This window comes from Ipomoea nil, unplaced genomic scaffold (assembly GCF_001879475.1).
Source record: "Ipomoea nil cultivar Tokyo-kokei standard unplaced genomic scaffold, Asagao_1.1 scaffold2616, whole genome shotgun sequence".
In the NCBI taxonomy this organism is placed as follows: Eukaryota; Viridiplantae; Streptophyta; class Magnoliopsida; order Solanales; family Convolvulaceae; genus Ipomoea; species Ipomoea nil.
This window is the reverse complement of record NW_017619044.1, coordinates 368,385-383,311: the sequence shown is the minus strand read 5'-3', so window position 1 is coordinate 383,311 and position 14,927 is coordinate 368,385. Positions and strand designations below refer to the sequence as shown.

The following is a 14,927-nucleotide window of genomic DNA, read 5'->3' as shown; positions in this document are numbered from 1 at the left end:
CATTTCTCCAGTTTTCTAATTTTCATTCCCTATTTCCAGTTTTTCATTTCTATAATAATAATAATAATAATAATAATGAGGATTCTTACCGCCCAAACACTTAAGGGCTCGTTTGGTTCGCTGGAAAATATTTGAAGGGAAATGGAATTGAAATTCCATGAAAAATAAATTCCAAGAAAATAGATTTCATTGTTTGGTTGGTGGAAAAGAAATTACTGGGAATATGAATTCTATTGTTTGGTTAAGTTTGGAATGGTAATGAATAATGAGTATAATGACAAATATAACCCTACACAACAATAATAATATAATAATAATAAGAGCAATTAATAAAGAATGTTGAGGATAAAATTGTCATGTTAGTTTTCCATGGAAAATCTTTTCCGTGGAAAACAAAATACCTAGCATGAGCTAGGAAATTGTTTTCCTCATCCTTAAGGAAAACTTTTTCCTATGGAAAATGTTTTCCACCCAACCAAACAACATAAAACATCATTTTCCTTCACTTTTAGGAAAACATTTTCTATGGAAAATGTTTTCCATCCAATCAAACACCCCCTTAATATTTCAATTTCTGTCCAATAACAATGTTGGACGGTATATAATAACACCTATCATTTTGCATTTCACCAACCGGTCAATTCAATTTTTCAACCACGGTAGGACAACATTTCCGTCCAACATTTAGTGTCGGTCAGAACTTTCGTCCAACGCGTGAATGTTGGACGGAAATTCCATCCAACTTTTCGTCCATCCCTATTTGCAACTCAAAGTTGTGATTTTTTACAAATTTTACCGTCCAACATTTTTGTTGGACGGAAATAGCGAGATTTCCAGCCGTGAACAAGTTATCCCACTAGTCGGGGAATGAGGCATAGGAAAAACAACATTAGCCAAGAGAGTCTATGGAAATCCAACAAATATTGCTTGCTTTCACATGAGAGCGTCGGTAGTCGTTGTTTCTCAAGTTCATAACCTCAAAGAGATGCTCATTGGTCTATTATGTTGTATTTCAGCAATAACAAGTGAAATCTACAACATAGACAATGCTCAAATAGCTAAGCAATTATGCAGAAGTTTGATGGGTCAGAAGTATTTAATTTTCTTAGATGACATATGGAGCACTGCTGCATGGGATTCCATCTAATGATATTTTCCAATAATTCTAATGGAAGCCGAATCTTGGTAACTACTCGGTTCATAAAGGTGCTGAATACTTTGTGGATCCCTACTACATAAAGTATCAAATTGTAGAGGATCGTTGGAAATTATTTTCAACGAAGGTGTTTGGGCAAAGCCATTTTGTTCCCAGGGAATAGGAGTTAATTGGCAAATGCATTGTTCTTAGTTGCTGTGGATTACCAATGTCAGTTATTGTGATTGCTGGACTTTTGGCAATAACAAAAGATTCTCTAGAAATATGGAGAGATATTGCGGAAACTTTGGATGGAGTTGATACATATATGATAATAACAACAGAATTTCAAAAGTACTTACATTAAGCTATAACTACTTACCATGTCACTTAAAACCTTGCTTTCATTATTTTGGGTGTTTCCCAAAGATAATGTCATTCCTCTTAAGAGATTAATTAACTTATGGGTTTGCAGAGGGATTTTTAATGTCACATAAAAATATGACTTTGGAAGAAGTGGCAAAGAGTTACTTGCATGATCTCATTAATAGACGTCTAGTTCAAATTAATGAGCTAAGCATTGACGACAAAATTAAATTATGTAAAGTTCATGATTGAGTGCATGAGGTATGTGTTAAATTATATACCTAAAGTATGTGTTAATCAGTAGCGTAGTTGGTTCATCGCCTGACTTACAGGTTATGGTTGGAGGCGACAGTACGGAAAAAATGCCCAAGAATATGCACGCATAACTGGTTACGCGACTCGCGATTTACTTTCACAGTAACTCTAGGGACAAAATTCTATAGGTTTAGAATTAGTCCGGTAAAGTTAAGATCACCTAAGTTAATAACTACTCTTAATAATAATTTAAAGAAAAGTTCATTAATGATTTCCATACTCCATTAGTCTTAATAATAATAATAATAATAATAATAATTAGGAGAATATAATAATGACAAAATGAAAAGTTAGTCAATTATTATGTTATGTGATGACACTTTTTACGCGCTTTGCGCGAATGGAATAATGTCCAATGATTATTTTTAAATAAGTATTTTAAAGTATATATATATCAATGCAATATTATATAGAAAATTAAATGTTCATGCATAGTTAAATAAATGTTGAATTTGTTTATGTAAATTGGTAATTTAAAGTATATAAATGCAAGATATTATATGAGAGATTGATTATAATTGTCACTCAAATAAATGTTTGCAACTTTATAATAACGCTAGTCTAAATACTTAGTCTAAAAGCGATAGTCTAAATAAATATTACTTTTGGTTTAAAGTTCTCTAATTCTTCTTAATTCTTTTTTGGATAGCATTGTCATTGTCTTCATCTTCAGTATATGTCCTCTTTTTTTTCTTTTTTCTTTTTTTTATTGGTTAGTAGTTTGTCATGTGGAATTGGGTTACTGGTGGTAGTATAGAGGGATTCATCATGCAATGAAATTATGGTGTAGCAAGCTATAGATTTACCTTGTTGTGTATATGACTGAGATCTTAGTTGTAATATGAACTCTTTATCTTACAAGCACCGGTTGATATTTGGTAATGGTAGTTATAATGTGAGATGTGTGTCATAGGTTACATGTGAAAGTATTGAACAAAATATTACTCGTAATATTTATTATATTTGTATACAATACTTGGTAAATAAATATATAAATAAATATATAAATATAAATATAAATATAAATATAAATAAATAAATAAATAAATATATATATATATATATATATATATATATATATATATATATATATATATATATATATATATATATATATATATATATATATAATGGGGTCCCTTTTTCCCCCTCAGTCTAAATGCACCAATCACTTTCTGAAGCCCATTTGGAAATGCCAGTGGCTAGGGGTGTTCAATCGGTTAACCGAACCGTTTTAACCGAACCGAATTAACCGAAATTTTTTTTCCTTTAACCGTTAACCGAACCGAAGTTTGCTCTACCGAATTCACCGAACCGAAATTTTTTTCGGTTAATCGGTCGGTTAACCGATTAACCGAACTTTTTAAAGCTAAAATTTAAAATTCTAAAAATAACACCTAAAATAATAAATTCAATTAAAATAAAATACATATCATAATAAATTCATAATAAAATATACAAAAACATTAATAATAAACTCCAAACATCCATAACTTCAAATTAGTATTTATATTTATATTATTATTTATATATATATTAAAAACTTCGGTTAACCGTTCAGTTAATTCGGTTAACCGACCTTTCGAACCGAATTAACCGTTAACCGAAATTTTAAAATTTCTTTAACCATTAACCGAACCGAAAAAGTTCGGTTCGAAAACGGTTAACCGAACTTTGTCGGTTCGGTCGGTTAACCGAAAATTATCCGAAGTTTGCACACCCCTACCAGTGGCTGGCCAAACCTGCACAACACCTATACCAGCAAAATTTAAATCACTTTAATCATAGAAAAGCAGTTCCCTTTTCCCTCTACTTGCAAGTTCAATGTACCTCTACTATGTTGTACCGCCTAACACGTAAATGTCAGGTGTTCAACTATGCTATCAAAACATCACCATGCTTCCAATATTATTCTGATTTGAGAAACGCACTTACCGGTCCCCATGTGGGTAGCCGAATACCCACAACCAGACAACGTATACGGGTGGTAGAGGTATGGTAGGGTAACCCAAGGTGGTCCTAAAAAACATGCCGGAAGGATATTCTTCCTGGATGACCGGCCCCTCCCGACCGCGATCTGCTCCATCACACCTCTCGAGTGCTACCCATTGAGGAGAGGGCTGCAATACGGCCTCCATATGATTCACCTGAACAGGTACCTATCATCCGAAATTTGACAATGAGTTATCATACTAGAGCATGGCAATGAGTTATTTTAGGCACGAACCTAGGGAGATGGTGTGGTAACATCTGCTTGTAAAGCCCGATTCTGCTCTAGATTCTGCGATGCCAACTACTGTGTCATCCCAAGGCTAAAACTAGGAGCATCAACGCCCCCGATATTGTCCAACGCCTCAGCCTCCAGTCGATCCAACTCCTTGAAGAATTCTGGGTCGTGCCACATGGGGTCGTCGTGCGCATCTGGCGTCGGGACGGGGGGTTGATGATCCTCTTCAGCGGCAGGCTCCACAATTAAACCAAGCAGTAATTTCGCTGCAGCGGTGACCCGATCGAAATCCTGGTGTTCACAAGCTAGATTGGGGTGTTGCCGTACCATATCAACAACCCGTGAAGCAACTGAAAGGAGGTCCCCGGAAATGGTTGCAAACTCCTTGTCAAAGGCCTACATCAACATTGTTTATCAAACCACCTAATAAATGTTTTCCACGATAAAAGACGCGTTGCGGGCAAGGATAACACTGTCATACCGTATTACTTGGTGTTAGTAATCCAACAACCCGCACAAGTTCCTTGGGCATCCCCCTCGTCTTGATAAGGGAGAACAGGCAGTCCTCGGGACCATGGACAGCACGTGGAGATCCTTCATACTCCACATCATCAAGCCGCCATGGGGGGTGTAGAAGTCCTCAGTCGACTCACTTCGATCATCAATTCCTACAGCCATGTGATGTGCGCATCCCCACCTGAGGTACACCAACGAGGACAAGTGAGCATTAGACACCATTATGATTCATACAACCTACTTTTTGCACCATTAATTAACAACTTCAAAGAGCGATTAAAGTATATAAACCATTATTAAAAGTAAAGCGAGTATATATCTCAATTTTGGTAGATGCAACCCAAACACAGAACCTCAACTTAGCTAAATTATACACATACTCCAATCCTAAAAACTAATCTCATACTCGACACACAATCATCTAGCTTAACTTCACGAGATAGTAAACCATTAATAGCAAGAAAGAGTGATTAAAGTATAAAAAGGCACTGCTTGAGAATGAGGTTCTGTTAAGGCACTCAATTTTCCTAGTTTTCAAAGCACTTTTAGACTGTCCCATTATCATTTTTCGGTGGGTGGCCAATTAGTTTATGCACTTGTTTTAACTAATATTATTCTGTTAGGGTGGTCTTGACTTCATCCTAAAAATTGCATGCTTTGATTGATACAACCTACTTTTCACACATTTAACTTTTGATAATGCACATTTAATTTGGATAGATTACAACACAAATGCACAAGTCTTTGTTACACCTTAAAACATAGAAGCTTGAATACAGACCAATACCTTAAAATTGAATGTCAAATAAGCAGAAAGCAACTTTGCAATCTCAATAAACAATACCACCTAACCCACCCCATACGCCCCAGTTAATCCACCCCAAACATCTCCCGGAAAATGGTATGCAATTTCCCCAAGCACCCCACACACCCCAAAGCATGCAATTTTTGATACTGCACATTTAATTTGGATAGATTACAACACAAATGCATAAGTCTTTGTTACACCTTAAAACATAGAAGCTTAAATACAGACCAATACCTTAAAATTGAATGTCAAATAAGCAGAGAGCAACTCTGCAATCTCAATAAACAATACCACCTACCCCACCCCATACGCCCCGGTTAATCCACCCCAAACACCGCTCGGAAAATGGTATCACAGTGAAAGCCCACACCCAAACAAAAATTAAGATGAATTCAAAAACATGAGAAACACCGCTAACCTTTGAGAGTCTTCCGAAGCGCCGACCGAGTCCTGGCAGCAACCCTAGCCGCAACCCCCGACGCCGGACGTTTGACGACCCCCCGCAGAGACGACCGCGGAGGACGGGAGCCTGACCGGCGCTTGAAGGGGCGGTTCCCCACCGTGAGTTTGCGCGAACCAGCGGATGAAGGCGTCGTCAGTGCGAACGGACGCCCAGACCTACCCAACATCGACCGGCGGTGCGAACGGACGCCCAGACCTACCCAACATCGACCGGCGAGAGCCACTTGATCGCGCCATGAGCTATCACACAACCGGGCGGCAATAGCGAGAGGAAGCCAGAGATGCGAGCTATCGCCCAACTGGACGGGAAACGTTGATAGATACGCATAGATTCACTGCCGAGAGAATAGATAATCCGAGAGAATAGACAATTTGAATTCGATTCTGTTACATCAAACATCCAGCCGAAGGTGCACCGCTGAAGTGCGGCGCACACCACTAGATGTACCTTCACTCACAACCACCGATTAGTAAAAAATGCACGGCTGAGATAGGTGCACATGTTCTCATGATATCTTAATTCACACTTGAACCCACACCTATATATATATATATATATATATATATATATATATATATATATATATATATATATATATATATATATATATATATATATATATATATGATAGTGTAAATACAGGGGTGACCTAGTACAATCTAATGACTACTCCGAGGGCTGACTGACTGCGGTCGGGCTGCTCTGTAAGTAGCCTCTGGTTTGTTCCAAAAGTCCCTTTCAGCTTGTCCACCGTGGATATTTATAGCCCATCGCCGAAGACAACATCCGGCTTATCGGCATGTATTCCACGCGGCATCCACGTGCCAAAACCGGGTGGCTACCCTCTGTCAACGCCTGGTGTTGCCACGTGCGCCTCTCCAACGATACCGCTTCCACGTGGAGCAAAAGTACGGCGGTCGAGCAGAACACCGGTCAGGAGGTGAATCAGTCAGTCGGGTTCGAGTGCCTATAAGCAGAAGGCCAACGCAAGACTACGTGGACGACCGGTCCCGACCGTCCTCCCGCTGCAGCGCTCGGGCAAAGGAATTGTATTGAATGACGCTGAGTACATCTTAGGTCGATCGGGATATATCCTACCAATATATATATATATATATATATATATATATATATATATATATATATATATATATATATATATATATATATATATATATATATATATATATATATATATATAGGTTCTGGTGCGGTTAGGGTGCTCAGGTGCAGTTGTGGTGTTTAATCTGGGCCATTCATCTCGCTTAAATCAACGTTCAGGATTATCAAAATTAAAAAAAAAAAACGCTGTGGCAATTTTGTAATTTTTGCATCTAGGTCAATATTAAGGTGAGCGGTTCTGTGATTAATGTGCATGAGTTTTGTATATAAGATGCGTGAGTCTTATGCTTAAGGTGCGTGAGTTTTGTGCTTAATGTGCGTGGGGTTGTGCTTAATGTGAGTAGTTATTTAAACTTAAAGTGTGGACTTTTGTGCTTAAGGTGCGTGAGATTTGTTCTTAATGTGAGTGAAGTTTGTGCTTAATGTGTGTAGGGTTTGTGCTTAATGTGTGTGAGGTTAGTGATTAATGTCAGTAGTTGTTGAAACTTAAGGTCTGTGAGTTAATACTTAAAGTGCGTGGGTTTTGTGCTTAATGTGCGTGAAGTTGTGCTTAATGTGCGTGAGTTTTGTACTTAATGTGCGTGAGTTTGTGCTTAATGTGAGACATTTTAAAATCTTAAGTGTGTGAGTTTTGTGCTCAAAGTGCTTTGTTCTGTGCTTAATGTGCTTGTGTTTTGTACTTAAGGTGTGTGATTCGTGTTCTTAAGGTGCTTTGTTTGTGGACTTAAGGTGCGTGGTGATTTGTGTATTTAAGATGCGCTATGTTAATGATTAAGGTGCGTCCAACCGCACAACCGCACGGGAAGTCATCCCCGCACCTGAACCCTTCCCTATATATATATATATATATATATATATATATATATAACATATTTTGTACTATAACTTTGTTATTTAACTACAAGATAATGTAAAAAGAATACAATGGAGAATGTAGTGAACAAAATAAATTAATAAATTTGAAGGTAAGACAATAGTTTTTTTTTTTTTTAAATAAAGACATTATAGACATCTAATTTTAAATTAATTTAATGCATATGTATTATTTTTGTCATAGCTACTAATTTATTTAATTTAATAAAAGAGTAATAAAGTGGCGTACTTATTTTTCATCCACAATAATGAAATCACTTTTTTTTTTAATTGCCATTCGCTATTGAGACAAATTGTTTTGAGAGTTTGTTAATGACAATTGCTACAATTGCTATCGATAGAGGATGATAATAAATAATTCAAAATATATGGTTACAATAAATATTGTTATAATGATATAGTAAAAATTAACTTGCAACTTTCTTTAGAAGTTTTCGTGCATTGATAAAACTCTGGTTGCTCTGGTCTGACAATGATATAAGAACAATTGTGTGAGATAAAAAAAATAATAGTATAATATTTGTAAAGTAATGTACAATTGTACCATAATAAAAATACATACAAAAAATATTAATAACATAATGACCTAAATCATTCCAATAATACAAATCATATAATTGAAATATTAAGTTTTGTTCTAAATAATCAAAAGAAGATTAATTAAACGAAAAGAAAAAAAAAATTAACATAAATTTGTTTTTTTTTTGTAAATGCAAGAAAATTTTATATTATTTTTAATACATTTTAACATATTCGTAGTATATGTTTAACAATTATATCAACTTTAATTGGGATGAGGTTCGAACCTAAGATCTTTCTTATAGAAATTAATGAATAAGTTAAGAATAATAAATAGTTAACGAAATATTCCGTTACTAATAATAATAAAGTGATATAATCCATGTAGATTATAATAATAATAAATAATAAAATAAAATAAATATGTGGCAATCCAGTCAACAAAAATAGGAAGTTAACCTGCTCTTTTTTTTTTTAAGGGTTCAGTGGCTTATTTGAAGATTATTTGAGTTTGATACTTAAATACTTAATTGCTGTTTCCCAAATAGTTCTGTAGCTTATTTGTACTTTATCCCCTACAAAAATGAACAGTTAAATCCAATCAATAATTCAGACCTTATCCCATTTTTCATCATTGCTGAATGAAAAGTTAAATCCCATCAATAATGCAGACCTTTATCCCATCTTTTATCATTCCTCCAAGAAAAAGTTAAATCCCATCAATAATTCAGACCTTATCCCATCCTTTATCATTGCTGCATTAAAAAGTTAAATCCCATGCATCAATAATTCAGACCTTATACCATATCTCATCATTGCTGCTATACTCCACACATTTCATCTGAGTTTCAGAAACACTTGATAATTTTAACAACTAACTCAGACCTTCAATCTCTCATCTGATATTACCCAAACCCAATTCACTAACTCCATCTCGACCATAGCCTCTTCAAGGTATGTTTCATACTTTCTCTTGCTTGACTGAAGAATTCCTTTTTTACTTTGATACACTTTAGCATAACTCACTCACCATTACATTTTCCCTCTCAATTCCTTTGTTTTTTGCTACATGTTTATTCACTATAAAATTTAATAATTTTATATATACTAGATATTTTAATTGTGTTCACTATATATGAAAATATTCATGAAGGCTTATATATATATATATATATATATATATATATTAGCCCATCAGCATATAAATAATTGAAAAACTGGTAATGGTAACAAACTTTGCATTTTCTGTTGAATCACATGAAGTTTAGAAACTAGGTAGCTAGAAGATGCAATGATTTTGCTGAGGATACTATATATAATTCAGCATATTAGATTTGAGTTAATACTCAATTTAGTCTTCGACTAGAGTTGTTTTTTTTTTCGATTTAGTGGTAAATGACTTTTTGTGCTTAATTAGGTCCTGAACTTTAATTTGATGGTTTTACGTAATTGAGTCCTTGGCTATAAGAATCAAGGACTAAATTGAAAAAAAAAAAAAAAGACTATAGTTGATGACTAAATTGGGTAAAATAACTATAATCGAACGCTAAATTGGGTAAAACTATAATAGTTGATGAATAAATTGAGTATTAATAGAGGTGAAATTACCAAGCTACCTTAACAGAAGACTCAATTGAGTAAAATCATCAAAGTCGTCGATGACCTAATTAAGCACAAAAAGACATTTATGACTAAATCGAGAAAAATTACTATAATCCATGGCTAAATTAGGTATTACCTCGATTAGATTTTAACCCATCTTGCATGCATGCACCATCTCTGTTATAATCATTCCATTTCTTGTTCAATAATTGAGAGTAATAAGCCTGATATGAGTTCTGGCCGCCAGAAACACTTTAGAGAGGTTCAAGTTCAATGGATTTTGATGCTGTAACCACTCTAATCAAAATAGTAGATCAAGACCTTATGGAGCCCAAACTACTTTCGTGTTTTGATGCTTCACTGCTTGAAACAATCAAGTTGTTGTCTGCCAAGCTCTACTTTGTGCAAGACTTTTTGGAGGAATGTAAGACGAAAATGAATCACGGGGACACCTGCGCTAAGATACTGTATGAAGCAATCCGAGATAAAGTTGCTAGAATATATGAAAATTACAGAATAGAATCTAAACTGAGAATGGTATATTTTGGAGTTAACTTGGGAGAGTCTGCATTTGTGGCTTCTGAACTTCATTTGACCTTGAAACAAGTAGTAAGAGATATTGAAGAAGCTGGAAAATTGATCATGTTGTTAAAAGATATAACTACTTTAGAGCCTGAAAAAGAGAACTTCACAGTTTGGGATACCTACCAAAATGCTTTAGAGGCTGAGGATGAAGTGATTGTAGGATTCGACAGTGATATAGAGACAATAATAAAGCGGCTCACTTTTTTATACTCCGAGAGTTCAGTTTTCACCATTTTGAAGAATAGTAGCATTCACAAGTGTGGGAAATATGTTGAAAACACTGTGCTAAAACTACAAGTTATGCCACTCGTTGGGGAAGGAGGCATTGGAAAAACTACATTAGCCAAAAGAGTCTATGGACATCCAATTATTATTGGTAGCTTTCACATTCGAGCATGGGTAGTTGTGTCTCAGGTTCATAACCTCAAAGAGATGCTCATTGGTCTATTACGTTGTATTTCACCAATCACTAGTGAAATCTACAACATAGATGAGGCTCAGATAGCTGAGCAATTATGCAGAAGTTTGATGGGCAAGAAGTATTTAATTTTCTTAGATGACATATGGACCACTGCTGCATGGGATGCCATCCAAGGATGTTTTCTAAAGAATTCTAATGGAAGCCGAATCTTAGTAACTACTCGGTTTGCAGAGGTGGCTAAATACTTAAGTGCAGATCCCTACCATGTGAAGTATCAAACTTTAAAGGATCGTTGGGAATTAATTTCAATAAAAGTGTTTGGGCAAAGCCAATGCGTTCCCAGGGAATATGAGTTAATTGGGAAATGGATTGTTCTTGGTTGCAGTGGATTACCACTAGCTGTTGTTGTGATTGCTGGACTTTTCGCAACAACAAAAGAGTCTCTAGAAATATGGAAAGATGTTGCGGAAACTTTGGATAGAGTTGATACATATGATTATAACAACAGAATTTCAACAACGCTTTCATTGAGCTACAACTACTTACCTACTCACATGAAAGCTTGCTTTCGTTATTTTGGTGTGTTTCCTGAAGACAACGTCATTCCTATTAAGAGACTAATTAGCTTATGGGTTGCGGAGGGATTTATTATGCCACATAAAAATATGAGTTTGGAAGAAGTGGCAGAGAGTTACTTGGATGATCTCATTAACAGAAGTCTAGTTCAAATTAATGAGGTGAGTATTGATGGCAAAGTTAAATAATGTAAAGTTCATGATCGAGTGCATGAGGTTTGTGTGAGAGAAGCAATAAAAGGGAATACTTTGTGCATTATCAATGACAATCATGCTCCAAAAGCTAGTCGTTGGTTAAGCTGTCAAACAAGTTATTGGCCAATCACTCAAGCGAGTTATGGGATTTGCACTCCTGATAAAATCCATTCCGCTCTCTGCTTTAGTACAGGTGTATACTATTCAAAATGTAGGTTGGTATACCCAGGTTTGAAATTGCTAAGAGTATTGGATTTATCATTAGTTAAATGGTCACAATGCATGCCTAGTGAAATAACGAATTTGGTTCATTTGAGATACTTGGCTTTAAGTGCCATTGGTTCTCTTTACAAGCTTCGATTTTTCAAGCTTAAAAATTTGCAAACTCTCATAGTTACTTCGTGGATCGAAAAATGTCCTTTGCATCTGCCATGTGATATTTTGGGTTTGCCACGATTGAGGCATTTGCATGTTGACAAGAGATGTTCACAGTATCTCCCTCACTTAGTCAAAAAAAATCTACGAACTCTTTATTGGTTAAAAGTTGCTAGTTCCGGCAAAAAATCAAACTTTAGAATGGATCCAAACCTTAAGGAACTTGGGATTTACATTGAAGGCCAACTGACGCCTAGCTATCTAGGGAGCCTTGTGTATTTACATCTACTTGAGAAGTTGAAGTTTGAAGTAGGAAGAGTTGAGCGCTTTTATCTTCCAATTGGTTTTCCCCCAAACCTTAAAAAGTTGACACTTCGTTATACTTATCTTCCATGGAAAGAGATGGACACAATTGGCAAGTTGCCACACCTTGAGGTGCTTAAACTAAAAGATTTCGCGTTCTGTGGCTCAAAGTGGGAACCATCGAAACAGGGCTTTTGGCAATTAAAGGCACTTCTCATTTCACGTTCAAATCTCAAATATTGGAATGCAAATTCTAATCGTTTGCCAATTTTGGAGCGCCTAGTGTTAAGATATTGTTTGGAATTGAAACAAGTTCCAATTAATTTTGCAAATATTGGAACACTGAAGTTAATTGTGTTGGAATGTTGTTATTCTTTTCTTGTGACTTCTGCAATGCAGATTTCCTCTACAAAGAAGTTATTGTTTGAGGGAACGATAGATTGTCCACTTCGTGTTCGTGAAGTTAGAACTAAGGTTTCTCTCTAATTCTTGTTCATTATTATTTCAAAATATTAGTTTACTGCCTTCTAATTCCATGTATTAATTTAATTGTTTATTGTTGTACTCATTTTCAATTACTTTTCAAGGTTGAATTGCGAGATAATGAAAACTCTGAAGAAGAAAATGTGGATAGATCTGAAGAAGAAAGTGTGAAAAGCTCTAAAGAAAGTGTGGAAAGCTCTGAAGAAGAAAGTGTGGAAAGCTTTGAAGAAGAAAGTGTGACAAGCTCTAAAGAATCAAGTTTTGGAAGCTCTAAAGAATTATGTGTTGGAAGCTCTGATCGAGTAAGGTTGAAAGCTCGGAAGAGTGTGAGGAAATATATGAAGAAGATGGTGTCGAATTCTCTGAATGCATTCAAAGAGTTGAAGAGGTCAGGAAAGTGTTGTAATCTCTAAGAAGAAAGTGACTGAGGAATTTTTAAATTTTGGGCTTAATATAAACTTATGAAAGCCAAGGTATGTATATATCTATCTAACTTATACTTAAACTCCATTTTATCTTTTTGCAATTGCCAATTACTTTCTAGTTTTGTTTAAACTTAATAATTTTTCTGTCATTACTAGGGGAATTGAAGTGCAAAGCCAAGGCTTTGGAGTCTGGACTAGAAGGAAAACATTTTTCGTCGAGCCCCGGGTAATCAGTAGCCAGATTGTGCTCCGGCTAATACGGTGTTTAGCTTCTATCAAATCCCATTTTGGGGAGCTCTGCCGATGCCTGTTGTTTCATTCACATGGTTTGCAATTGAGAACAAGAAGAAAGCTTTTGAAGAACAGGAGTATTTTCTCCTATTTGCTTTGACTCTGATGCATGTGGTGTTTTAATGCCAAAACTATAGTCAACAAATATACAAATGATCATTTTCTCGTAAATCACCTATATCTTCCACCTCGGAGCCATTAGCCATAAGAACTTTAGTTCCTTTCTTCCCAAACCTTTTTTCTGCATTCAAGACATAATAAGATTTGACACATGCATATAATGTTTCATTGCATAAACCAATCATTTTAATTCATACTTAATTTTTTTTCGTTAAATTATATTTATCAGTAATTAAGGATTTGTTACCTGCAATACTCAAAAGCTCTTGAATTGAATCGGGAAGGTGGACCAGCTTGCCTCTGTGTTCTTCTTTTAGTTCATCATGTGTATTATCACTCTTGTCGGAAATGTTCCTGATGATGCAATAGTTGTTTCATTTCATGCAGGTTATCAAGAAATTAAATAGGAGGAATGAATCGAATCCGAACTTCTCAGTAGCTGTAGTGTGTAAAAGTATTCCTCTTAGAGCATTTTTGTTTCCTATTTTGAACGATGTGGCTAGTTAGCTTACTATTTTCTTGTTGGTTTTGTCCTTCATTGCTTTCTGGTCCCTCAGGTTCAGCAATTATCTGAGGGAGAAAAGAAATCTCCTTAGTAAATGTGTGCATTCCTGTTTGGTTTGGTAGTTAATACCTTGCCCTTATAGCTCAGTGGTAGAGCGTCAGTCTTGTAAACTGAAGGTCTGTAGTTCAATCCTGCATGGGGGCACAATAGATAATCATTCAAATCTTACAAAATACAACTCCATATATTTTGTTGATTGGCTGCAAGAGAGAGGGGATGGGAGGATATTTTGGAATCACACTATTAGATAGGCTGTTATTCTATCCATTTAGCCTTGCTATACTTGTAAATTTTGGATTTTCCATCCTCGATACGTATCGAACCAAACTCTATTTTTAAACCGACTGATTTAATTTTTTTAAAACCGAAAAACCGAAACCAAAAAAAAACCGAATCGAAATCCGAAGTGTCCAACCCTAAGTACGGAGTAATAAATGAACAATTGATTAGAGGTCTTTTAGTCAATTAACCTATCCTTTTGGTCTTTCATACCTATTTCTTTAATCTATCATTGTTAAGTGAGTGTTTTGTAAGTATTTTTCCTAATATAATATGGATTAATATTTGATACACCGCCAATGTATAGATGCTATACACTGGCGGTGAATAAGGAGATGACACATCATTAAAGAATAAAATCAAT

General features: G+C 35.4%; 1 protein-coding gene and 1 non-coding gene across 3 annotated transcripts in view; both read left to right on the top strand.

The window, feature by feature from the left end:
* The window catches only part of LOC109154304 (putative late blight resistance protein homolog R1B-17), a 32,373-nt gene extending 18,823 nt beyond the window's left edge, over positions 1-13,550 (top strand). The window contains exons 7-8 of one of the 2 annotated variants that reach the window (XM_019302124.1): positions 13,071-13,356; positions 13,465-13,550. In XM_019302124.1, coding sequence (XP_019157669.1) covers positions 13,071-13,296 — 226 coding nt within the window. In that variant the 3' untranslated portion in view covers positions 13,297-13,356; positions 13,465-13,550. Of the gene's footprint in view, positions 1-11,185; positions 12,685-13,070; positions 13,357-13,464 lie in introns of those variants that run through there. The other variant, XM_019302126.1, reaches the window with a different exon arrangement.
* Positions 13,551-14,356: 806 nt separating this feature from the next.
* Positions 14,357-14,428, top strand: TRNAT-UGU. Its single transcript has one exon. It is a non-coding gene; the product is annotated as a tRNA-Thr (tRNA).
* The last annotated feature ends 499 nt before the right edge of the window (positions 14,429-14,927 follow it).